The sequence below is a fragment of the Pan paniscus genome, chromosome 10 (genome assembly GCF_029289425.2).
Source record: "Pan paniscus chromosome 10, NHGRI_mPanPan1-v2.0_pri, whole genome shotgun sequence".
Lineage (NCBI taxonomy): Eukaryota > Metazoa > Chordata > Mammalia > Primates > Hominidae > Pan > Pan paniscus.
Genome location: NC_073259.2, coordinates 129,086,927 through 129,111,035, shown reverse-complemented (window position 1 = coordinate 129,111,035; position 24,109 = coordinate 129,086,927). Strand labels below are relative to the sequence as shown.

The 24,109-nt window shown below is 48.2% G+C and overlaps 1 protein-coding gene across 3 annotated transcripts; it reads left to right on the top strand.

Moving 5' to 3' along the window:
• Positions 1 to 1,667: 1,667 nt before the first annotated feature.
• OASL (2'-5'-oligoadenylate synthetase like) lies at positions 1,668 to 23,952 on the top strand. 3 transcript variants are annotated; one of them, XM_003832371.4, is made up of 6 exons: positions 1,670 to 3,664; positions 8,701 to 8,983; positions 10,837 to 11,012; positions 14,646 to 14,887; positions 18,331 to 18,478; positions 21,405 to 23,947. In XM_003832371.4, the coding sequence occupies exons 1-6, from the start codon at positions 3,467 to 3,469 to the stop codon at positions 21,900 to 21,902; spliced, it is 1,545 nt and encodes a 514-aa protein (XP_003832419.3). In that variant the 5' UTR covers positions 1,670 to 3,466; the 3' UTR covers positions 21,903 to 23,947. The 3 variants fall into 3 exon arrangements, with proteins under 3 accessions (XP_054952235.1, XP_003832419.3, XP_008956016.3); XM_008957768.4 differs by lacking the exon at positions 14,646 to 14,887 and having other exon boundaries at positions 2,426 to 3,664; positions 21,405 to 21,543; XM_055096260.2 differs by lacking the exons at positions 14,646 to 14,887; positions 18,331 to 18,478 and having other exon boundaries at positions 1,668 to 3,664; positions 21,405 to 23,952.
• Positions 23,953 to 24,109: the final 157 nt, after the last annotated feature.

Sequence of the window (24,109 nt, the reverse complement as noted above, 5' to 3'; positions counted from 1 at the left end):
TCAAGATCCTATCCACTCCTGCTCCTTGTTTATGGAATAAATCTTTTTTAAAAGATCTTATATCCTGGCTGGGTGCGGTGGCTCACGCCTGTAATCCCAGCACTTTGGGAGGCCGAGGCGGGTGGATCGCCTGAGGTCAGGAGTTAGAGACCAGCCTGGCCAACATGGTGAAACACCGTCTCTACTAAAAGTACAAAAATCAGCTAGGTGTGGCGGTGGGCACCTTGAATCCCAGCTGCTCAGGAGGCTGAGGCAGGAGAATCGCTTGAACCTGGGAGGTGGAGGTTGCAGTGAGCCGAGATTGTGCCATTGCACTCTAGCCTGGGCAACAAGAGTGAAACTCCATCTCAAAAAAAAAAAAAAAAAAGGATCCTGTATCTATTTGCCTTGCCACCCTTTACTACTTAAACCGCATTCCCTTCCACTCTCTGCTCTTGATCACTCGGTTCCAGGCACACTGATGTTCCTTATACTTGCCACCGGGCAGTACCACCACAGGGTCCTCGTACTTTCCACTCCTTCTGCCCTGAAGAGTCTTCTTCCTTCTGTTACACACGTGGCTCACTCTACCTTCTTTTTTTTTTTTTTTTTGAGACGGAGTCTCGCTGGAGTTCAGTGGTGTGATCTTGGCTCACTGCAAGCTTTGCCTCCTGGGTTCACGCCATTCTCCTGCCTCAGCATCCCGAATAGCTGGGACTACAGGTGCCTGCCACCACGCCCGGCTAATTTTTTGTACTTTTAGTAGAGATGGGGTTTCACCGTATTAACCAGGATGGTCTCGATCTCCTGACCTTGTGATCCGCCCGTCTTGGCCTCCCAAACTCTTCACCTTCTTATGTCTTTGCTCAGATGTCTCCTTTTCAGGGAGGCCTTCCCTAATCACCTTATGTAAGACTGAAACCTAAATACATGCCCCCAACACACACACACACACACACACACACACACACACACCCTCTTAATCCCTTCTCTTGCTTTGTTTTTCTGCACTTATCACCATCTTCTTTACTATAATTTTACCTATTTATCCTATTTGTTGTTTGTCTCCACTACCAGAAAGAAAACTATCTGCAGGTAGGGATTTTTCACTACTGTTTGTTCACTGTTGTATCCACAGCACCTGCCTGGCACAGAGTAGGTGCCCAGTAAGTATCTGTTGAATGAGTGAACGAATGAGTGAATGGCACTCCAAGATTCAATCCTGCCCACCTGTCCAGGTACATTTCTAACCTCTCCCCTGCTCACCCTTTCATCCCAAGGCACACAGCACACTTGAGTCCCTGGCATATCCTAGCATTATTTATACTTCTCAGCCTCTATGCTGTACCCTCATCCTCCTGGCTGGAGTACCAGTCTTTTTTATTTTTTATTTGGAGAGAGTCTCATGCTGTCACCCAGGCTGGAGTGCAGTGGCACCATGATAGTTCACTGCAGCCTGAAACTCCCAGACTCAAGTGGTCCTCCCACCTCAGCCTCCCAAGTAGCTGGGGCTACAGGTGCACACCACCACACCTAGCTATTTTTTAAAAAATTTTTTGTAGCGACTACTCCAGGCCACCACTGCCTCTCACCTGCACCACTGTGCAGTGTCCTGACCATCTGCCTACATCTGTTCTTGCCCTTGCAATCATCCTCACCACAGAAGCAGAGAAGTTACAAGTGTGGCAAAGGGCAGACCGGAATTCAAAGCCAATGTGGAGTGGGGAGTTGGATACATGAGTCTGGATTTCAGGGAAGAGGTATGGATTTAAGATACAAATGTGGGAGTCACTGGGTGTGGTGGCTCACGCCTGTAATCCCAGCACTTTGGGAGGCCGAGGAGGGCAGATCAGGAGTTCAAGACCAGCCTGGGCAACATGGTGAAACACTGTCTCTACTAAAAATACAAAAAATTAGCCAGGCGCGGTGGCGGGCTCCTATAATCCCAGCTCCTTGGGAGGCTGAGGCACAAGAATCGCCTGAACCCGGGAGGCAGAGGTTGCAGTGAGCCGAGATTGCGTCACTGAACTCCAGCCTGGGCGAGACAGTGAGACTCCATCTCAAAAATAAACAAATAAATAAAAATAAAATTAAAATGTGGAAGTTGCCAGAGTAAAAACATTTAAACGCTGGCTGAAATCACCAACGGAGTAAGTCTAGAACAAGAAGAGAAAAGGACCCAGGACTAAGCCCTGGAGCACTTAATATTATTCAGAGTTTGGGAAGTTGCAGGCGTCCAGCTATGTTGCCCAGGCTGGTCTTGAACTCCTGGCCTCAAGTGATCCTCTCACCTTGGCCTCCCAAAGTGCTGGGACTACAAGCATGAGCCACCACACCCAGCCCAGATCCCCGGTCTTTAAGATTCCTCTCAAGCAGGTGTCTGCTAACACCAAACGAAACTCATCTGCCAGCTTCATGTTTTCATGCTTTTTTCCTACTTAACTCATCGCACTGGACTTTTGGAGTCTCTTTTTTCTGTGTCTCCTCCACCTTTCTGGGAGTCCCTTTGGAACAGGAACCTCATCTTATTTTGTCTTCTTGGCTCAATGCATGAACTTCTTGGTTCAGTGCGTGAATCATAATACCTGTTAAACCCACTCTATGGGCCGGGTGCGGTGGCTCACGCTGTAATCCTAGCACTGTGGGAGGCCGAGGTGGGCGGATCATTTGAGGTCAGGAGTTTGAGACCAGCCTGACCAAAATGGTGAGACCCCCGTCTCTACTAAAAATACAAAAAAAAAAAAAAATTAGCCAGGCGTGGTGGCACATGTCTGTAGTCCCAGCTACTAGGGAGGCTGAGGCAGGAGAATCGCTTGAACCCGTGAGGCAGAGATTGCAGTGAGCTGAGATTGCACCACTGCACTCCAGCCTGGGCAACAGAGCAAGACCCGGCCAAAAACAAAAACAAAAAAACAAAAAAAACCCACTCTATGAATAGTGAGGGTCAAAGAGGTTAGAGTCTGGCACAGGTAGACTAGAATTCCCAGTCTGTTCTCTTGGGCTCCAGATTCTCACTCCACCACCTGAACGCGAGTCCCTTCCGTTCCCAAGCCTCAATTTCCTTAGACAGATGTAAGCAGTTGAATTGACTAACAACTATCCAACCCCAACCTACTGGGCAAGTTGCCTCCTTTGGGGTCAAACACTATCCAACTTCAGTTTCCCAACGTCATAAAAGAGAACTCTAAAACTTGAGAATCGAAACTGATGACAGATTGACTAGACGGCCGGCCTGTTAAGGTGGCCCCAGATATTCCAGCCTCAGCCCAGAGTCCTCCTGTGCCCCTACTGCAGCAAGGGGGTCTCCAAGAAGGGGGACCCGGAGTCAGCCCATCACACCTGGTTTCGTCTCTGCTAGGGTCCCTCCTCCCACAGAGCACTGGAGGGCAGCTGAGGAGGAGCTACCTTAAAAAAGGAGGTGTGTGCCAGGGAGCTGGGTAGGAGCCTGGCTATATATCTGCCCAGCAGCGGTACTCTCGGGACAGAGATGGCACTGATGCAGGAACTGTATAGCACACCAGCCTCCAGGCTGGACTCCTTCGTGGCTCAGTGGCTGCAGCCCCACCGGGAGTGGAAGGAAGAGGTGCTAGACACTGTGCGGACCGTGGAGGAGTTTCTGAGGCAGGAGCATTTCCAGGGGAAGCGTGGGCTGGACCAGGATGTGCGGGTGCTGAAGGTAGTCAAGGTAAGACTGGGCTCCTCCAGCCCCCACGCCAAGACAAAACCCAGTATCAGAGTCCACGTCCCTGGGGATGCTGGGGAACCGTGTCCTCCTTATCCCTAGCCCATGCTGATGACATCTCAGAATACCCCATCCCACCTAGCTGTCTACACCCCACTGCACCACTGCCTTGAGTAGAATGAGTCTAGTAATAATAGCTCACATTTGGGGGCTCACTGGCCTAACCTCTTAACATACACTATCTCTAATTCTTGCACTCTGTGAGATAGGTACTATTCTTTGCCCAGTTTATTAGCAAATGGAGGCTCAAAACGAATACAATGCGAGGTCCTTGGTTGGATCCTGGTGTGAATGAACCATCCGTAAAATACAGTTTGGGGACACCTGGCCTAGATATCAGATAGTATATATATATCTGATATAGGAAATCATTATTGATTTTGTTAGGTGTAACAGTAGTTTTGTGGTTATCAGAATGTTCTCTTTTGTTTGGACACGAACACTGAAGTATTTTAGGGACAAAGTTCCTTGGTGCCTATAATTTACTTTAACGTGGCTTAGATTAAGCACATGTAGCCAGGAATTTAGACTTGTTGAATCAACTAGTTGGGTATATGAGTGTTAGTTGTATCATCTATTTTTCTATGTGTTTTAACTTTTTGATAATAAAATGACTTTTTTTTTTTTTTTTTTAGAGACAGGGTCTTGCTCTGTCACCCAGGCTGGAGTGCAGTGGCACAATCACCACTCACTGTAGCCTCAATCTCCCTGAACTCAGGTGATCCTCAGCCTCCTAAATAGCTTGGGATTACAGGCATGCACCACCATGCTCAGCTAATTTTTGTATTTTTTGTAGAGATAGGGTTTCACCAATGTTGCCCATGCTGGTCTCGAACTCCTGGGATCAAGAATATGCCCACCTTGGCCTCCCAAAGTGCTGGGATTACAGGTGTGAGCCACCATGTCTGGCCGGCCAATAAAATGATTTTTTTTTTTTTGAGACAGAGTCTTGCTCTGTCACCAGGCTGGAGTGCAGTGGCACGATCTCAGCTCACTGCAACCTCCGCCTCCCAGGTTCAAGCAATTCCCCTGCCTCAGCCTCCCAAGTAGCTGGGACGACAGTGCCCATCACCACGCCCGGCTAATTTTTTGTATTTTAGTAGAGACAGGGTTTCACCGTGTTGGCTAGGATGGTCTCGATCTCCTGACCTCATGATCTGCTCTCCTCGGCCTCCCAAAGTGCTGGGATTACAGTGAGCCACTGCACCCGGCCTAAAATGATTTTTTAGTGGAGGCTCAGAGAGGTGAGGTGACTTGCCCAAGGTCACACAGTGTTGAAGCTGGGATTTGAACTTGACTCAAGGGACCCAAGCCCCCCTCACTGAGATTTTTCCCCAAGCCCTTCCTCCAGCTGTTTCATGCCACCGCCTGTGCTAGCTAAGATCAAAATTCAAGAGGGTCAGAGCTAGAAAGACTTTGGAGAATCAGACAGTCTCACCAATGACTCACTTAAATAATTAAGTAAACCGAGGCACAGAGAGGGTGAGAGATACCCCAAGGTCACACAGCGAGTTGGTGGCAAAGGCAAGACTAGAATTAGGACCCCTGACTCCCAGCCCAGTGCTCAAGTTCTCTCTCTAGGGGCAACCAACTTACAGAGGGATCTAGAAGCCCTGGGCCCCTATCCGTTCTTTGCACCTATCCCCAGCATATGAAGCCTGAGGCCATACAATTTATAAGTGAGAAACCACAAATTTTGATATTAGGCAGACTCTTCGCTTCTTCCCTTACCAGCTATGTGGTTTTGACCTTCCCACTCTTATTTCTTAAACCCACATTCTTTTCATCTGTGATTGGGGCATCATCATCATCTCTCCCTCACCAAGCCAATGGTGCAATGCAGGCTGAATGATTCATGCACGATAAATGCTCAGAAACAGAAGCATCATTATAATTCTTGCCAAGCTTTCTTCTGGGCCTGGGACTCAAGGCTGACTCTGGCACACCCTCCCAGACCACCCCCTCCCCAACAACCTTGAGAATAAAGTGGAGAGAATAAGGAATGTCTGGTAAGAGGAGGATGCTACAAGAATAAGTTTATTGTGTCTGTGTGTGTGTGTTCCACCACGCCTGGCTAATCTTTGCATTTTTAGTAGAGACGGGGTTTCATCATGTTGGCCAGGCTGGTCTCGAACTCCTGACCTCAAGTGATCCACCCACCTCGGCCTCCCCAAATGCTGGGATTACAGGTGTGAACCACCACACCCAGCCAAGAATGAGTTTTTACGGCAGGAAATGCTATTTACCTAAGCCTCAAATACTTCCTGCACATCATAGCCACTTTTCCTCTTGAAACCACTAAATGGTAGCAATCCCCAGTGAGCCATGACTAATGAGGAATAATATATCTTATTTAGAGTCTAAACCCTCCTGTTCCCCACCCTCTGAAAATCTAGTGAGCGGAGCTGGTCCACATAAGGGAATGCTCGTCTTCAAATGAATTGTGCTTAAATAGGTTTAAAACCGAAGCAAATCAGGAAGCCTGTTCTGGATGTGTTCTTTTCTCTCTGCCTGGATCTTACCAGTGGGAAAGGCAGAAAGAGAAGTCTACGCCAGGCACAGTGGCTCACGCCTGTAATCCCAGCACCTTGGGAGGCCAAGGTGGGAGGATTGCTTGAGCCCAGGAATTCGAGACCAGCCTGGGCAAAATGGTGAGACCCCCGACTCTACAAAAAATATATAAAAAATTAGCTGGGCATGGCGGTGCATGCCTGTAGTTCCAGCTACTCAGGAGGCTGAGGTGGGAGGATTGCTTAAGCCCAGGAGGTCGAGGCTTCAGTGAGTGAAGATCGTGCCATTGCACTCCAGCCTGGGCAACAGAGCAAGACCCTGTCTCAAAAAGAAAGGGAAGTCTAGACTGGCCTTCGGGGGGAATGTGTCCTTCATTCACACACAGGGTGCCATCTCCAACCCTCTCCCAGGGGGTGGAGGTGCTGGGTCTGAATGCCCATGGTCCCTTGGAAGCAGGGCCTGGCTCACAGCCTTGGGTCACGAGGAAGAAAGAGGCGGAAGAACCACCCACTACTTGAGTTCCGGCTCTTTCTCTGACTCTGCTGCCTTCTGGCTGGGAGACCATGGCAAGCTCCTCACTGCTTCAGTCTTCTCATCTGTACATTGGAGATAATTCTCCTAGTACCCACCTCAATACAGGAAGTGAAGGGGTTTTTTTTGTTTTTTGTTTTGTTTTTTTGTTTGTTTTAGATGGAGTCTCGCTGTGTCACCCAGGCTGGAGTGTAGTGGCGAGATCTCAGCTCACCACAACCTCTGCCTCCTGGGTTCAAGCGATTCTCCTGCCTTAGCTTCCCCAGTAGCTTGGATTATAGGCGCACACAACCACACCTGGCTAATTTTTGTATTTTTAGTAGAGATGTGCTTTCACCATGTTGGCCAGGCTAGTCTCGAACTCCTGACCTCATGATCCGCCCACCTTGGCCTCCCAAAGTGCTGAGATTACAGGCATGAGCCATCATGCCTGGCTGGGAAGTAAAGATGAAAAGGAATAATATGTATACAGGGCTCTCATGGGTGCCAGACACAGGGTGTACTCATGTCATCCAGCATCCGTGCTCATGTCACACAGGGCATGTTATATCATCCGACAACAGCTGGAATCTGATTCTTGTGCAGTGACTCCATCCACCAAGAAAAGTAGCCCTCTGGGGGTCTGATGCCTCCCTAGCAATTCCACCTCCCAACACAGAATGAGAAGGAGAGGAGGCCAGAGAGTTGTGGCGCTTTGCATACCAGAGGCACCAGGGCCTGGAGAGCTCATCTAGAATCTCAAAACATTGAAAAATCCCTTCTCGACCTCCTTCCATTACTAACAGGAAAACTGACCCCCCGGCAGCAGAAGAGATTGTCTAAGTCAGCTGGATAATGAGAAGAAAGAGAAATGTATTGCTGACTTCCTGTGTGCCAGGCACCCCACCAAACGCTTGGCATACATTATTTCATCTGATCCTCCCAGTAGCCCAGTGACTCTTGTTCCAACATTACTTTCATTTTACAGATGAGGGTCTTAGGAGTCAGAATGTTTACCCAGCTAAGAAAGAGGGAAGAGTCAAGATCTTTTTCAGGCTGCTCCATTTCACAGCCTATGGCTCTTAAATCCACCAGGCAAACTTGCTCCTTGCTTTATAATGTCATGAAATTATTCAGCCCCACCACCACCCCCAGAATCCTCAAACAACCCTACGGAGTAGACGCTACCATTCCTCTGGAGTTGGCCTTACTCTGTGGGTAAGAAGACTGGGTCTCAGAAGCAATGCAGTGTAGTAGATAAGAAGCTGGGCATTTGGGGAGGCCAAGGGGGCAAATCGCTTGAGTCCAGGAGTTCGAGACCAGCCTGGGTGACATGCCAAAACCCTGTCACTACAAAAAATACAAAAATTAGCCAGGCATGGTGGCGCAGGCCTGTAGTCCTAGCTACTTGGGAGGCTGAGGTGGGAGGATTGCTTGAGCCAAGATCACGCCACTGCAGCCCAGCCTGGGCAACGGGAGTGAAACCCTGTCTAAAAAAAAAAAAAGAGTCTGGGCTCTGAGGGCTGCAAACTGCGAGACCTGAGACAAATGACTAATGAGGAGAAAGACAAATGTGTTGCTGACTTCCTGTGTGCCAGGCACCCCACCAAACCCTTGGCATACATTATTTCATCTGATCCTCCCAGTAGCCCAGTGACTCATATTCTGCCATTGCTTTCATTTTAGAGATGAAGGTCTTAGGAGTCAGAACATTTACCTAGCTAAGAAACAGCGAAGTGTCAAGATCTTTTTCAGGCTGCCCCATTTCTCCATCCCATGTCTCGAGATCCTCCAGACATCTCAGTTTTCTCACCTGTAAAGTGTGGGTATTAGTACTACCCACAACCCATCCCTCAGCGGGTGGTGAGCATTCAGTGAGACAGTGCATGTGAAGTGCCGCAGGGGTTGCCTGGCTCATGGCAGTGGGCCTCAGGGTGACGGGGCTCTGTGTTCTGCAGGTGGGCTCCTTCGGGAATGGCACGGTTCTCAGGAGCACCAGAGAGGTGGAGCTGGTGGCGTTTCTGAGCTGTTTCCACAGCTTCCAGGAGGCAGCCAAGCATCACAAAGATGTTCTGAGGTTGATATGGAAAACCATGTGGCAAAGCCAGAACCTGCTGGACCTCGGGCTCGAGGACCTGAGGATGGAGCAGAGAGTCCCCGATGCTCTCGTCTTCACCATCCAGACCAGGGGGACTGCGGAGCCCATCACGGTCACCATTGTGCCTGCCTACAGAGCCCTGGGTAAGGGGAGGGGAAGCTCACCCGACTCACACACTTGCCCACCCCAGGAGACTTCCCAGTGTCTCACCTTTACTCATGGCCACGTGCACACACCCACATTTATTCTTTCCATCTGTGTCCTATGCTTGGGGCTGGGTTATTGCAGTGCACAGGATTAACTCAACTCTGGCTATCATATTGCTCAACTTGGAATGCAGAAATTGACCAAAGAATTGCAGAGATAAATACATGATTGCAGCCTGGGCGCGGTGGCTCACGCCTGTAATCCCAGCACTTTGGGAGGCCAAGGCAGGTGGATCATGAGTTCAGGAGTTGAAGACCAGCCTGGCCAAGATGGTGAAATACCATCTCTACTAAAAATACAAAAAATTAGCTGGGTGTGGTAATTAGCTGGGCGCCTGTAATCCCAGCTACTCAGGAGGGTGAGGCAGAGAATCACTTGAACCCAGGAGGCGGAGGTTGCAGTGAGTCAAGATCGCGACATTGCACTCCAGCCTGGGCAACAGAGCAAGACTCTGTCTCAAAAAACAAACAAACAAACAAACAAAAAAACAAAAAAACATGATTGCAAATGGTGTAAATGCTCAGAGAAAAAGAATGGGGTGACCTGGGTAACCACAGAAAGGGTGCTCAGGAAGTGACTTTCTGGGGAAACAACATTCAGGAGGCTCTGACACCCAGTGAGGGGAAGGAGCTAAAAGTGGGAGTGGGGGTCTGTCACTGCATTTTATAGAAGCAGATCCTAAGACATGGATGTGAGGATAAGCAGTTTATTTGGGTATTCCTCCCAGGAAACACCGGTAGGGAAGTATGGAACTGAGATGGGAAAGGCAAGAATTCAATACAACGTGCGTCCATGGGCAAGTCACCACCCTGAGCTTCATGTCCTGGGAGAACTCACAGTCCCATTATGGAGCGAACCTCTTCGGGATCCCAAGTGGGACGCTGGCGTGCTTACTCACCAGCTTCCCAGCCGTCACTGGTTGGGGGCTGCTTTGGGAGCACTAACTCAGTGGCCCCTGTTGTTTGTCCTCGGGCAGAGTCCTAGGTGTTTGAGGTAAAACCTACATGCTGCAAGCCCAGATCCTAGAGGTTTCATCTCATGTGCTAACTCCTATCAGCTGTAGTGGCTGGCTGCGTGGAGTTGCTCTTTGGAGAAGGTATAAGAGACAGGATCTGATTTTAGCAAGGAAGAGAGTGCTGGGATGTCTCAGTGATGTGTACCATGGAACTGGTTCCTGGTTCTCCCTATGAGTTTATATATATATATTTTTTTTTGAGACTGAGTCTCGCTCTGTCGCCCAGGCTGGAGTGCAGTGCCGTGATCTCGGCTCACTGCAACCTCCACCTCCAGGGTTCAAGTGATTCTCCAGCCTCAGCCTCCCGAGTAGCTGGGATTACAGCCCACCACCATGCCATGCCTGGCTAATTTTTCTATTTTTAGTAGAGATAGGATTTCACCATGTTGGCCAGGCTGATTTCAAACTCCTAACCTCAGGTGATCCGCCCACCTCGGCCTCCCAAAGTGCTGGGATTACAGGCTTAAGCCACCACACCCGGCCTCCCTATGAGTATTGAAAGAGATACAAAACAGATATTAAAGAAAATGAGGGACATTGAGGACATCCCGGGAGGGGTCTGATGCATGGAAAGCCCAATGTTGGTTCTCCAGAGTAAGAATTTCACAAAAAGGACAATTAGACAAGGCAAACCTTTGGTTTCTGAAGATATGAGGTCTCAAGTGTCCCTGGAGGGATACTTCCAATGTAAAGGCAGGCTCTCCCCAAAATACTACTTACCACCCTCTGGCTTCCTCAATCCCCAATCTCTTCCTTTGCTCCTTCACTCCTCAGGGCCTTCTCTTCCCAACTCCCAGCCACCCCCTGAGGTCTATGTGAGCCTGATCGAGGCCTGCGGTGGTCCTGGAAATTTCTGCCCATCCTTCAGCGAGCTGCAGAGAAATTTCGTGAAACATCGGCCAACTAAGCTGAAGAGCCTCCTGCGCCTGGTGAAACACTGGTACCAGCAGGTGAGGGGGCTGCCAGGATGGCAGGGGCAAGGAGAGGGAAGAGGGTGAGGAGGAAAAGCAGGGCCTGATTTTCATCTCAGGAAACTGCACCCAGGGGAAATGGAAGCAGGTAGAGAGGGAGAGAATGCTAGTCTTTTGAAATGTAAAGTGAAACCGTCAGTGAAGAAGGTGGAAAAGGAGGAGAGGAGGAGGAAGAGGAGAAAGAAACAGAGAAGGAAGGAGAAAAATAGGTGCTCTACAGTATTTCAGTAAACTAGTTATTTTTATTTTATTTTATTTTTTATTTTTTGAGACAGGATCTTGCTTTGTTGCCCAGGCTGTAGTGCGGTGGTGCAATCACCACTCACTGTAGCCTCCACCTCCCTGGATCAAGACCTCCCTGGCTCAAGTGATCCTCCCACCTTAGCCTCCTAAGTAACTGGGACTACAGGCATGCACAACGATGCCCAGCTAATTTTTTTTATTTTTCTTTTGTAGAGACAGGGTCGCACTATGTTGACCAGCCTGGTTTCGAAGTGGTCTCAAGCGATCCTCCCACCTTGGCCTCCCAAAGTCCTGGGATTACAGGCATGAGCCACCACACCCACCCCACACGTTCTTGTTACCCTTTAATTACAGTCTAGGCCTGGCAGATGTCAACTTCGCCGGGTACTGTGGCCATTCGTCACAGCAGGTTAAGGACTAACAAGGGGAAGGATTTCTTTAATTCCACCCCAGGAGTCGAAAAGAGGGCATGTGTGAGTGTAAACAGCCCTCAGGGACATTTCTCAGGCAGCAGCTCAGTCAGTTTTGGAAACAAAATCTTCCCCCGAGATAACGGAAACTCCAACTGCAAAACAGAACTCAGAGACAAAAATCATTTATTATATAAAACTTGCAGAGAAGTTACAAGGGAATCAGACAGCAGAAGGAAAGATTTGATCCAATAAAAATAAAATAGGCTGGGCATGATGGCTCATGCCTGTAATCCCAGCATTTTGGGAGGCCGAGGCGGGCAGATCATGAGATCAGGAGATCGAGACCATCCTGGCTAACACAGTGAAACCCCATCTCTACTAAAAATACAAAAAAATAGCCAGGCGTGGTGGCGGGTGCCTGTAGTCCCAGCTACTTGGGAGGCTGAGGCAGGAGAATGGTGTGAACCCAGGAGGCGGAGCTTGCAGTGAGCCAAGATCGCGCCACTGCACTCCAGCCTGGGCAAGAGAGCAAGACTCTGTCTCAAAAAATAAAATAAAATATAACAGGGATTTAAAGAAAAAACAATTACCGGCCAAATGTGGTAGCTCACGCCTGTAATTTCAGCACTTTAGGAGGCTGAGGTAGGAGGATCACTTGAGCCCAAGGGTTCAAGACCAGCCTGAGCAACATAGTGAAACCCCGTCTCTACAAAAAATACAAAAATACAAAAATTAGCTGGGGGTGGTGATGGGTTCCTGTAGTCTCAGCTGCTCAGGAGGCTGAGGAGGAAGGATCACTTGAGCCCGGAGGTGAAGTAAGTTGAGCTGGGTATTTTTTTTATCTATTCACTAAGGCTTACATCTTACTGATTACAGGCATCCTACATTTTATATATCATCTAAGTTTTAAGAATGTAACATTTCACTAATATTGAAGAAAATAAGTTATATTACCATGAGTTTAAATTTCTAACAAAATTATAATGTTATTAGTTATGGTTTACAAAATTGAGTGTTAAGGATGAATTTGCAAAAAGTTACAAAACAAATTAATTAACTTATAATTTTTTTTTTTTTTGAGACAGAGTCTTGCTCTGTCGCCCAGGCTGGAATGCAGTGGCGCAATCTCAGCTCACTGCAAGCTCCACCTCCTGGGTTCACGCCATTCTCCTGCCTCAACCTCCCGAGTAGCTGGGACTACAGGTGCCCGCCACCATGCACAGCTAATTTTTTATATTTTTAGTAGAGACGGGGTTTCACCGTGTTAGCCAGGATGGTCTCGATCTCCTGACCTTGTGATCCACCTGCCTTGGCCTCCCAAAGTGCTGGGATTACAGGCGTGAGCCACTGAGCCCAGCCTTATAAATACATTTTAATTCAAAATTGAATTTCTAAAGTCAGGGATAAAGTTTTTTTGTTAGTAAGTCAGTGACCTATAGGAAAGACCCAAGGTTTCATTTATTTGGGAGATGAGAATTATACAAGATGATTCTGTGTTTGTTTCAAGGCCAAAGTGTTATAGCTTTTTTTTTTCTCCTCTGACTTTGGGATGGGAGCTAATATTCATATATGATGGCCATAGGAAAATGTGTCAGTTTTACTTCCACAAATCAAACTACTGAATATTTGACCAAAATTTTTCACTTTCTGGCTAAATATCAATGTATCAGTGAAATTCTTTTTTTTTTTTTCTGAGACAAGTTCTCACTCTTGCCCAGGCTGGAGTGCAGTGGCATGATCTTGGTTCACTGCAACCTCCTCCTCCTGGGTTCAAGCGATTCTCCCGCCTCAGCCTCCCAAGTAGCTGGGATTACAGGCACCTGCCACCACACCTGGCTAATTTTTGTATTTTTAGTAGAGACAGGGTTTCACCATGTTGGCCAGGCTGGTCTTGAACTCCTGGCCTCAAGTGATCCACCCGCCTCGGCCTCCCAAGGTGCTGGGATTACAGGCGGGAGGCACTGCGCCCGGCCTCAGTGAGATTCTTAACACAGGAAGTGACCAGTGTCAGTTAAGATGCTTCCTTTTGCAAGTAAGAGAAAAACACAAAAACCAACTCAAACTGGCTTAAACAATAAAGGGAATTATCAGCTCATGTAGGAAAACCCCTAAACAGTAGGGGGGGCGGGGGGGCGGTTTCAGGCACTGGTGAGGGCACTGGCTCTGTTTCTCTGGAATTCTCTCAGCTTCTCATTCCTCTATATGTCAGCTTGGTCCTTTGGCTTGTTTCCCTCTTGGTGGCAAAATGGCCACAACTGTTCCTGCCCTCATATTCACACATGGGAGAACTTCTCTTCTTTCAACCACTGAACAAAAGAACTAGGCTTTACTCTAGTTGAGCCAACTTAGATCGCATGCCTTCTCTTGAAGCAATCACTTGCAAGGGGGAAAGGTTTATGCTGATAGGACTGTGCCAGTCAGGGCCCATCCTGGAGCTGCGGGTGGGGGTCAACCCCTTCCAAACATCATGGCTACTATGCAATGGGGAAGGAAAGAATGTCTGCTAGAGAGGCAACCCCAATCTTCACTACAGAATCTCACCTATTACCATTTTTTCCCTCTATCTAAGGAAATCTTTCCTTTCTTTTAAGAAACATTTCTCAGCAGCTCAATACATTAAAATAGATTTAAATGGGACTGCTTAGGCTAGAATGTTTGTGACCGAGCGCAATCTGCTCATACCTGTTCATAACTTCATTCCAGGAGTTACATTCCAGGAGTTACATTCCAGGAGTTACATTGGGCACATATTGAAGCCCAATGGACTAACTCAGCCCTTTAATTCTAAAATGGTGAAACCTATGTCTAGAGATGGAATGTGACATGGCCAAGGTCACACAGCCAGTAGGCAGCAGAGCCAGGACTAGAACTTGGATTTCTCAGCTTCTTGTCCGACGCCATCCTTACACAGAATCTTAGGGTCTCTCTCTCTCTGTCTTCCCATCTCTTTCAACAGTATGTGAAAGCCAGGTCCCCCAGAGCCAATCTGCCCCCTCTCTATGCTCTTGAACTTCTGACCATCTATGCCTGGGAAATGGGTACTGAGGAAGACAAGAATTTCATGTTGGACGAAGGCTTCACCACTGTGATGGGCCTGCTCCTGGAGTATGAAGTCATCTGTATCTACTGGACCAAGTACTACACACTCCACAATGCAATCATTGAGGATTGTGTCAGAAAACAGCTCAAAAAAGAGAGGTACTGGACCACTGTTTGCCCACCAAATCTTACAGAAAAAAAGAGAGACGGGCTAGTGTAACGTGGCATAGAGTTTTATGGATTGGCTGTATTAAGCAGTAAGGCTGACACCATAGTTGAGCATTGACCTCCCACACCAACACAGCTGGCATCTCAAGTTGGTGGCTTATCAAAGTCACTGGGGGGCCATGGGGCGGGTAGAAGCCTGTTCCTTGTTTCCTAAGCCACCCTCCACCTTAGCTTGGCCCTCTTGCTCTCTGAAGACCATTTCAGTGCTTTGTAGGAGCTAGCATGGGAAAATGGAAAGAATCTTGGAGACTCAAGTTTAAATCCCAGCTCAGCCATTTTCCTACTGCTATGAGCCTCAATCCCTTATCCATAAGACAGGAGTAAACTGGAACCTACGATACAGGATTGATGTAAGGGTTGGAGAAAATCTGTGTTAAGGATCCACAATATCTAGCATCCGGCAAATGCTGAGTAAATGCTTATATTGGAGCATGTGCTGTCAGCGTCCCATTCATATCCTCTCGGCCTTTACCGTTCTAGGGAAGGTTGGTTCCACTTCCAGCTGTCAGCACCTGCATCCCTTTGCCAGCAGACCCACTCTGAGAAGAGCCCTCCACTAGATCTGGTGGGAGTTGGTGGATAAATACCACAGCTCCCTCACCCAAAAGATGGAAGGAATCTGGGTCTCATTGCATAGCTTTTTTTTTTTTTTTTTTAAGACAGAGTTTTGCTCTGTCACCCAGGGTGGAGTGCAGTGGCGCAATCTCCACTCATTGCAACCTCTGCCTCCTGGGTTCGAGTGATTCCCCTCCCTCAGGCTTCTGAGTAGCTGGGATTACAGGCGCCTACAACCCACACCCAGCTAATTTTTGTATTTTTGTAGAGACAGTGCTTTGCCATGTTGGCCAGGCTGGTCTCAAACTCCTGACCTCAGGTGATGGGCCTGCCTTGGCCTCCCAAAGTACTGGGCTTACAGGCGTGAGCCACCGCACTGGGCCCCATTCCATACTCTTTCCTAAAGATCGCCTCCAGTGGACCACAGTAGTAATTACTTCAATACCCACTCTTTGTTGTCTGCCTTCCCATATCTGTCTCACTGTCTCACTCCCTTATTTGTGCTTCCTGGGATCACTTTCCAAATAAGCCAAATCCTTATCTGGGGATCTGCTTCAGGGGAAGCCCAACCCAGACAACTCTCTGTGTTAGAAGCTCTGGGCCTGTGTAAGCAACATCACAGTATTTAGTGTTCTGTTATGTAGTATTGGGTCTCTTTTGTAAGGAAGAAAAGCCAGGTCTGCTCATGAAAAGAGGATTTATTATAACCATGGCCAGAAAAATCGAGAAAGCATCAGGACCTGAGACTCCCTCTCTCTCTCTGTCACTCTCTCTCATGAACCACAGCACTTTCCCCCTCAGCCTCTGCTTCTCTCTCCACACCTGTCCGGCTCCCCTCTGCCTCCCAGGTATAAGGGATCTCCATCATCCCCATGTCCAAACCCCAGAGAGAACCAGTCTGATTCCTGGTCATGGGACACAGACCCCATGTGTTGGGTCACCTGCCAGCCAACAGAATGAGCCACTTTAGATCAGTGACCCCACCCCATAGGACAGCCTGGCACTTTCAGGCAGGACTGTTTTAGGGAGCAGTCAGGGTTGGGAGGAGCCAGCCTGGAGCCCAAAGTCCAGTTCATTCCAGTAGCCTGTGTCACATTCTATTACACAGATGAAGTCGCAGCTCCCTCCCAAGCCCTGGAGTACAAAGGGCTGGGGTTTTTTTGTTTGTTTTTGGGTTTTTTTTTTTTTTTTAATGGAGTCTTGCTCTGTCACCTAGGCTGGCGTTCAGTGGCACGATCTTGGCTCACTGCAACCACCAACTCCTGGGTTCAAGCTATCCTCCCACCTCAGCCACCCAAGTAACTGGGACTACAGGCGCCAGCCGCCATGCCCTAATTTTTGTATTTTTAGTAGAGACACGGTTTCACCATGTTGGCCAGCCTGGTCTTGAACTCCTGACCTCAAGTGATCTGCCCACCTCGGCCCCACAAAGTGCTGGGATTATAGGCATAAGCCACTGCGCCCCGCTCAAAGAGCTGGTGTTAATCATGGACTTGCAGTCACCCCAAGTTAATAAGCAAGCCCAAGATCCCCTTCAAGCCAATATTCTTTAAAATATTTATTCAATATTTATAGAAAGGAGAGACTTTTGGGGGCAGCCCAACCTCTGCTCTGTTGAGGAGGTAGATGGGTAAGAGCCCCATCTACTGGCTGTAAGAACTTAGGGCAATCTAGGCCGGGCACCGGTGGCTTATGCCTGTAATCCCAGCACTTTGGGAGGCCGAGGCAGGTGGATCACGAGGTCAGGAGTTCAAGACCAGCCTGGCCAAGATGGTGAAACCCCATCTCTACTAAAAATACAAAAATTAGCTGGGTGTGGTGGCGGGTACCTGTAATCCCAGCTACTCAGGAGGCTGAGCCAGAGAATTGGCTAAACCTGGGAGGCGGAAGTTTCAGTGAGCCGAGATTGCACCACTGCACTTCAGCCTGGGCGACAGAGCGAGACTCTGTCTCAAAAAAAAAAAAAAAAAAAAAAAGAACTTAGGGAGGTCTGTAAAAAGGGGACAACCACAACAATAAACAATAAAAATAACAGTCCCTATAAGTCCCTACCTTATAGAATTGCTGTAAGGATTAAAATAGGTTAATCTGCATAGGATTTGGCCTTGTGCTTCAATAAATGTCAGTAGTTGGTGGCAATGGTGTTTCTATTATCCAAAGTAATTCAGCAGCTCTAACCTTAAACTTGCAAAACCTGCTCCGAAGGTACAGGACCCCCCCCTGCCTGAAAGGGCATCTGTTATTCCTCCAGCATGCCTCTTGGGGCCTCATTATCCCCCTAAATTCCTTGCAAACACCTAAGGCACTCTCCCAAAGAAGAATTCTTTTTTTTTTTTTTTTTGAGACAGTCTCACTCGGTCACCCAGGCTGGAGGGTGGTGGCATGATCTTGGCTCACCGCAACCTCCACCTCCTGGGTTCAAGCAATGCTCCTGCCTCAGCCTTCTGAGTAACTGGGATGACAGGTGCGTACCACCACACCTGGCTAATTTTTTGTATTTTTAGTAGAGACAGGGTTTCACCATGTTGGCCAGGCTGGTCTTGAAATCCTGACCTCAAGTGATCCTCCCGCCTCAGCCTCCCAAAGTGCTGGGATTACAGGCGTGAGCCACTGTGCCTGGCCCAGATAGGAATTCTTGGAAATAGCATTGTCTCCATCCTGTTACTCTCCTGCGGTGTTTTGGGGCCCTCTTGAACATCCCCGGGATGTGGATATCACAATTCTCAGTGGCTGGACTAAATAATTGCCGAGAAGGTTTTTTTCTGGCTTGAAGGCCTTCAAACCATTATGAGCCTGGGCACCCTTTTCCTGTGTTACAGGCCCATCATCCTGGATCCGGCCGACCCCACCCACAACGTGGCAGAAGGGTACAGATGGGACATCGTTGCTCAGAGGGCCTCCCAGTGCCTGAAACAGGACTGTTGCTATGACAACAGGGAGAACCCCATCTCCAGCTGGAACGTGAAGGTAATGGCTCCTCTCTGGGCTGTCAAGGGCTTGAAGCTCAGAATGACAGATAACCTACTCAGTATTTACTCATTCAGTTCTGTGTTGATGGAGAACAGAACTTTAGAGTCACCGTTTAAGGGCCAGCTGCACCACCCACGGGCTCTGTGAACTTGGACAAATTCTTTGGCTCTCAGAGCCTTGGGTTTCTTACCTTCAAATTCTTGTTCTCCTTTCCTTTCTTTTTCCCGTAATCTACTGGAGAATCAGTTCTGTGTTCCTGATCATTCTTTGCGTGAGTTGGGTCCAGCCAAGTCAGCTCAATCAGCCATTCTGTGCCAGTGCTGTGCTCAGGGATGGGGTAGGGGATGTGGGCTGGGGGACAACACAGGCACAGAAATAAGACATGACCACGACGCTCGGCCAGGTGCAGTGGTTCACGCCTGTAATCCCAGCACTTTGGGAGGCCAAGACAGGTGGATCATTTGAGGTCAGGAGTTCAAGACCAGCCCGGCCAACATGGAAAAAACCCATCTCTACTAAAAAAATACAAAATTAAGCGGGCGTGGTGGCAGGTGCCTATAATCCCTGCTACTCCGGAGGCAGAGGCAGGTGAATCGCTTGAACCCGGGAGCTGGGGGCTGCAGTGAGCTGAGATCGTGCCATTGCACTCCAGCCTGGACAGCAAGAGGGCAACTCTGCCTCAAAAAAAAAAAAAAAAGAAAAAAAAAAGACACCACCCTCACTCTCAGAGAACTCACCCTATGTTGTTAGGAAGCAAGTCCATGAAACAAACTTACACAAAACTGCTAGAATTACCAGAGAAGACAAGATACTCTGAAAACAAACAAACAAAAAATACTAAGTCATATTATTATATGATGCCAAACCTATAGTATAGGCAGAGATCACAAAAATCTATTTTATTAACATCACACTTTCTAGTGTGCAAAGCTCTTGTCCAAGGTCTGTCTCAGTTGATCCTCATAGGCAATTCTGTAAAGTAAGAAGGTCGAGTGTTGTCACTATCTTTATTATGATTATCATCATTACTATTATTGCCATTTTACAGAAGAGAAAACTGAGGCTCAGAGAGGTTAATTAACTAAGGTCACTCTGCTAAGAGGCAGCAGAACCAGGGGCTCTGGGGGTCTGGAAGCAGAATAAATGTTAACTGAAGTCACCAGAGAAGATTCCTTAAAAAAGTTAGGAGATGAAATGAGCCCTAAAGGCCAGGGGGAGATATAGACACTCAGAACAGAGGACAAAGGATGATGAGGGGTAAAGGATGGGAGGCTGGGATGAGCAAGATGTGTATAGGAACAGGAGACTGAACTGCTTGGAGCAGAAGGCAGAGCAGAATCAGAGTCTCTAGTAAGGTACAGAGAGTATAAACGGGGACCCGCTGGCCAAATGAGGAGGCCCACCCATGGGCTGGAAAATATACGCCTCTGGATTCTTCCTGAATATAAAAGCCATTGTAGGCTGGGGGCAGTGGCGCATGCCTGTAATCACAGCACTTTGAGGGGCTGAGGCAGGTGGATCCCTTGAGCCCAACAGTTCAAGACCAGCCTAGGCAACATGGTGAAACCCCGTCTCTACTAAAAATACAAAACTTGGCCAGGTGCGGTGGCTCACATCTGTAATCCCAGCACTTTGGGAGGCCGAGGTGGGCAGATCACAAGGTCAAGAGATCGAAAGCATCCTGGCCAACATGGTAAAACCTCATCTCTACTAAAAATACAAAAATTAGCTGGGTGTGGTGGCATGTGCCTGTAGTCCCAGCTACTAGGGAGGCTGAGGCAGGAGAATCGCTTGAACCTGGGAGGCGGAGGTTGCAGTGAGCCAAGATCATGCCACTGCACTCTAGCCTGGCAACAGAGTGAGATTCCATCTCAAAAAAAAAAAAAAAAAAAAAAAGAACAAAACTTAGCCAGATGTGGTGGCACGCACCTGTGGTCCCAGCTACTCAGGAGACTGAGGCGGGAGGATTGCTTCAGCTTGGGAGGTCAAGGCGCAATGAGTTAATATTGCACCACTGCACTGCGGCCTGAGGTGACAGGGCAAGGCCCTGTCTCAAAAAACAAAACAAACACACACAACATTGTGCAAATATTTTTTATCTTGGCTAATCAGAAAACTTGGCAATGCCAGGCTTACATTTCTTTTTCTTTTTCTTTTTTTGTTTTCCTTTTGAGACAGAGTCTCCCTTTGTTGCCCAGGCTGGAGTGCAGTGGTGCGATCTCAGCTCACTGCAACCTCCACCTCCTGTGTTCAAGAGATTCTCCCACTTCAGCCTTCCGAGTAGCTGGGACTACAGGCATACGCCACCACACCCGGCTAATTTTTGCATTTTTTGGTAGAGATAGGTTTTGCCATGTTGGCCAGGCTGGTCTCAAACTCCTGACCTCAAGTGATCTGCCCGCCTCGGCCTCCCAAAGTGCTGGGAATACAGGCGTGAGCCACTGCACCCAGCCAAGGCTTATATTTCTTCTGGAAAGAATCAGCTAGAGGCCTGACCCTCTCCAGCATTTTCCAGGTGCTCTCCAGCCACCTGGGACTCTCAGGCCCTGGAGTGTAGCCTCTGGAGGTGGTGAGAACACAGACTCTGGAGTCTGACCAACCTCACTTCACATATCTGCCCTGCTCCTTACTACCTATGTGATTGATGTTCAGTAAATTACCTAACCCTGCTCAGTTTCCTCATCAATAACATGGGGGTAACAGTAGAACCAACCAACTAATAGAGATGCTCTGAGAATAAAATGCATTAAGGGTATGGAAGGTGCTCAGTATACAGCCTGGAAAGTGCTTACCACTCCCTAAACATTTGCTGCTGCCGCTGCTGCTGCTACTATTGTAAAGATAAGGACAGATGAAGGGAACATTTGCACATCAGACAAAGAAGTGTGGACTTAACACCTCTCCTTCTCCCTCTCCCTTCCAGAGGGCACGAGACATCCACTTGACAGTGGAGCAGAGGGGTTACCCAGATTTCAACCTCATCGTGAACCCTTATGAGCCCATAAGGAAGGTTAAAGAGAAAATCCGGAGGACCAGGGGCTACTCTGGCCTGCAGCGTCTGTCCTTCCAGGTTCCTGGCAGTGAGAGGCAGCTTCTCAGCAGCAGGTCCTCCTTAGCCAAATATGGGATCTTCTCCCACACTCACATCTATCTGCTGGAGACCATCCCCACCGAGATCCAGGTCTTCGTGAAGAATCCTGATGGTAGGAGCTACGCCTATGCCATCAACCCCAACAGCTTCATCCTGGGTCTGAAGCAGCAGATTGAAGACCAGCAGGGGCTTCCTAAAAAGCAGCAGCAGCTGGAATTCCAAGGCCAAGTCCTGCAGGACTGGTTGGGTCTGGGGATCTATGGCATCCAAGACAGTGACACTCTCATCCTCTCGAAGAAGAAAGGAGAGGCTCTGTTTCCAGCCAGTTAGTTTTCTCTGGGAGACTTCTCTGTACATTTCTGCCATCTACTCCAGAACTCATCCTGTCAATTACTCGGTCCCATTGTCTACTGGGAAGGTCCCAGGTCTTCACCAGTTTTACAACGAGTTATCCCAGGCCAGACGTGGTAGCTCACACCTATAATCCCAGAACTTTGGGAGGCCGAGGTGGGAGAAGCGCTTGAGCCGAGGAGTTCAAGACCAGCCTGGGTATCATAGGGAGACCCCGTCTCTACAAAATAAAAAATAATTCACTGGGTGTGGTTGTGCACATTTGTAGTCTCAGGCACTCAAGAAGCTGAGGCAGAAGAATCACTTGAGCCCAGGAGGTTGAAGCTGCAGTGAGCTGTGATCATGCCACTACACTCCTGCCCAGGCAACAGAGCAAGACCCTGTGTCTAAAAACTAAAACATAAAAATAAGTAAATCCGTTTAAAAAAAGAATTATCCCAGCCCTGCCAGGAGGAGGATGAGGAGGGGTGTGAGGACTAAATATACAAATAGACAGTGGTCACATGACGTACAACAATAGAATTCTGACCCACAACCTTCTGCAGCAATCAACCCCAAACCATCAGGACTTGGGCAATAACTGGCAGCGTCTCTAACTCCCCACCCCACTCCCATCCTGCTTCCTATTTATGACCAACCCAAGAAACCCAAATAAGCTCCCCAGACCAATCACATGGTTAGCCCCACTTCTGGTGAGTGCACTTCCAGCTTCCTCATACCAACAGCCTCAATCACGGCATCCCTGAAGCCTTCCCATTTTCCTGCCTGTCTTTAAATCTCTGTCAAAAGCAAGAGATGGGTGGCTGGTTCCTTTGCTATAGCAAGTTGGGAATAAATCGCCTTTGTTAGTTCTCATTTGGGGGCTGTTTATTTCCACAGGGCCTAATGCTGTCCTAATGGTTATTGCTTGATCATTTGAGCTTCTCAACTCTAAGAAATGAGGACTGGGGAAACTGAGGCAAAAAGAGACAAAGAATGGGAGATTGAGGATGATGCAGTGTAAAAAAAAATCACCTCAACTCCTAAAACCCATACACAAACAGTACATAATAGTCAGGAAACTGTAGGAAAGTAATAGCATCTTTATTATCAAAGGACGTCATGTGATCAGGTTTACTCCAAGCAATAAAAAGTTTCCTTTTGCCCCCCTGTTTTGCCTAGTTTTCTGGTGGGCTACTCTCCTACCATAGCATAGAAAATGCACACTGCAATTGGTTATCAACAGCCTCTGGTCAATTTAGCAATCATAATCTGTGTATTTCCCACCTCTGTTTGCCTTCAGGGACAGAAAAAGTGCCTCCTTTCCAGGAGGTAGACAGGCTGTTCCAGTCCCCATCTTTGTGTCCTTCATAATGCCCAGCACAGCCCACATTGTAGGTGGTGGGAAAATTCTTGTTTAAAATAAAAAAAAGAATGAAAAATGCAATGTCTTAGTCCATCTGGGCTGCTAAAACAAAACACCATACACTGGATGGCTCATGAACAATAACCATTTATTTCTTACAGCTCTGGAGGCTGGAAAGTCCAAGTCAAGACACTGGCAGATTTGGTGTCCAGTGAGGACCTCTTCCTGATTCATAGATGGCAGCTTCTCACTAAGTCTTCCCATGGTAGAAGAGGCAAAGGTGTCTCTAGGGTCGCTTCTTTTTTTTTTTTTTTTTTTGAGATGGAGTCTCGCTCTGTCACCCAGGCTAGAGTGCAGTGGCATGATCTCAGCTCACTGCAACCTCTGCCTCCTAGGTTCAAGCGATTCTCCTGCCTCAGCCTCCCGAGTAGCTGGGACTACAGGTGCGCGCCACCATGCCCAGCTAATTTTTGTATTTTTAGTAGAGATGGGGTTTCACTATGTTGGCCAGGTTGGTCTCGAACTCCTGACCTTGTGATCTGCCTGCCTCAGCCTCCCAAAGTGTTGGGATTACAGGCGTGAGCCACCGTGCCCAGCCTGGATTCTGCATTTCTAATGAGCTCCCAGGTGTTACCAATGCTGCTGGCTCATGGACTACACTCTAAGTAGTAAGGCCCTAGGCTATTAAAGGAAATACAGATTCCTGGATTCCACCTATCAGAGATTCTGATTCTGTTAGTATTTTTTGTGAGACCCAAAAGTCTGCAGTTTAACCAGCTCTCTAAGGTGTTTCTTAGGCCCAGCTGGACTGGGAAATTACTAGAATAAATGACATGGAATC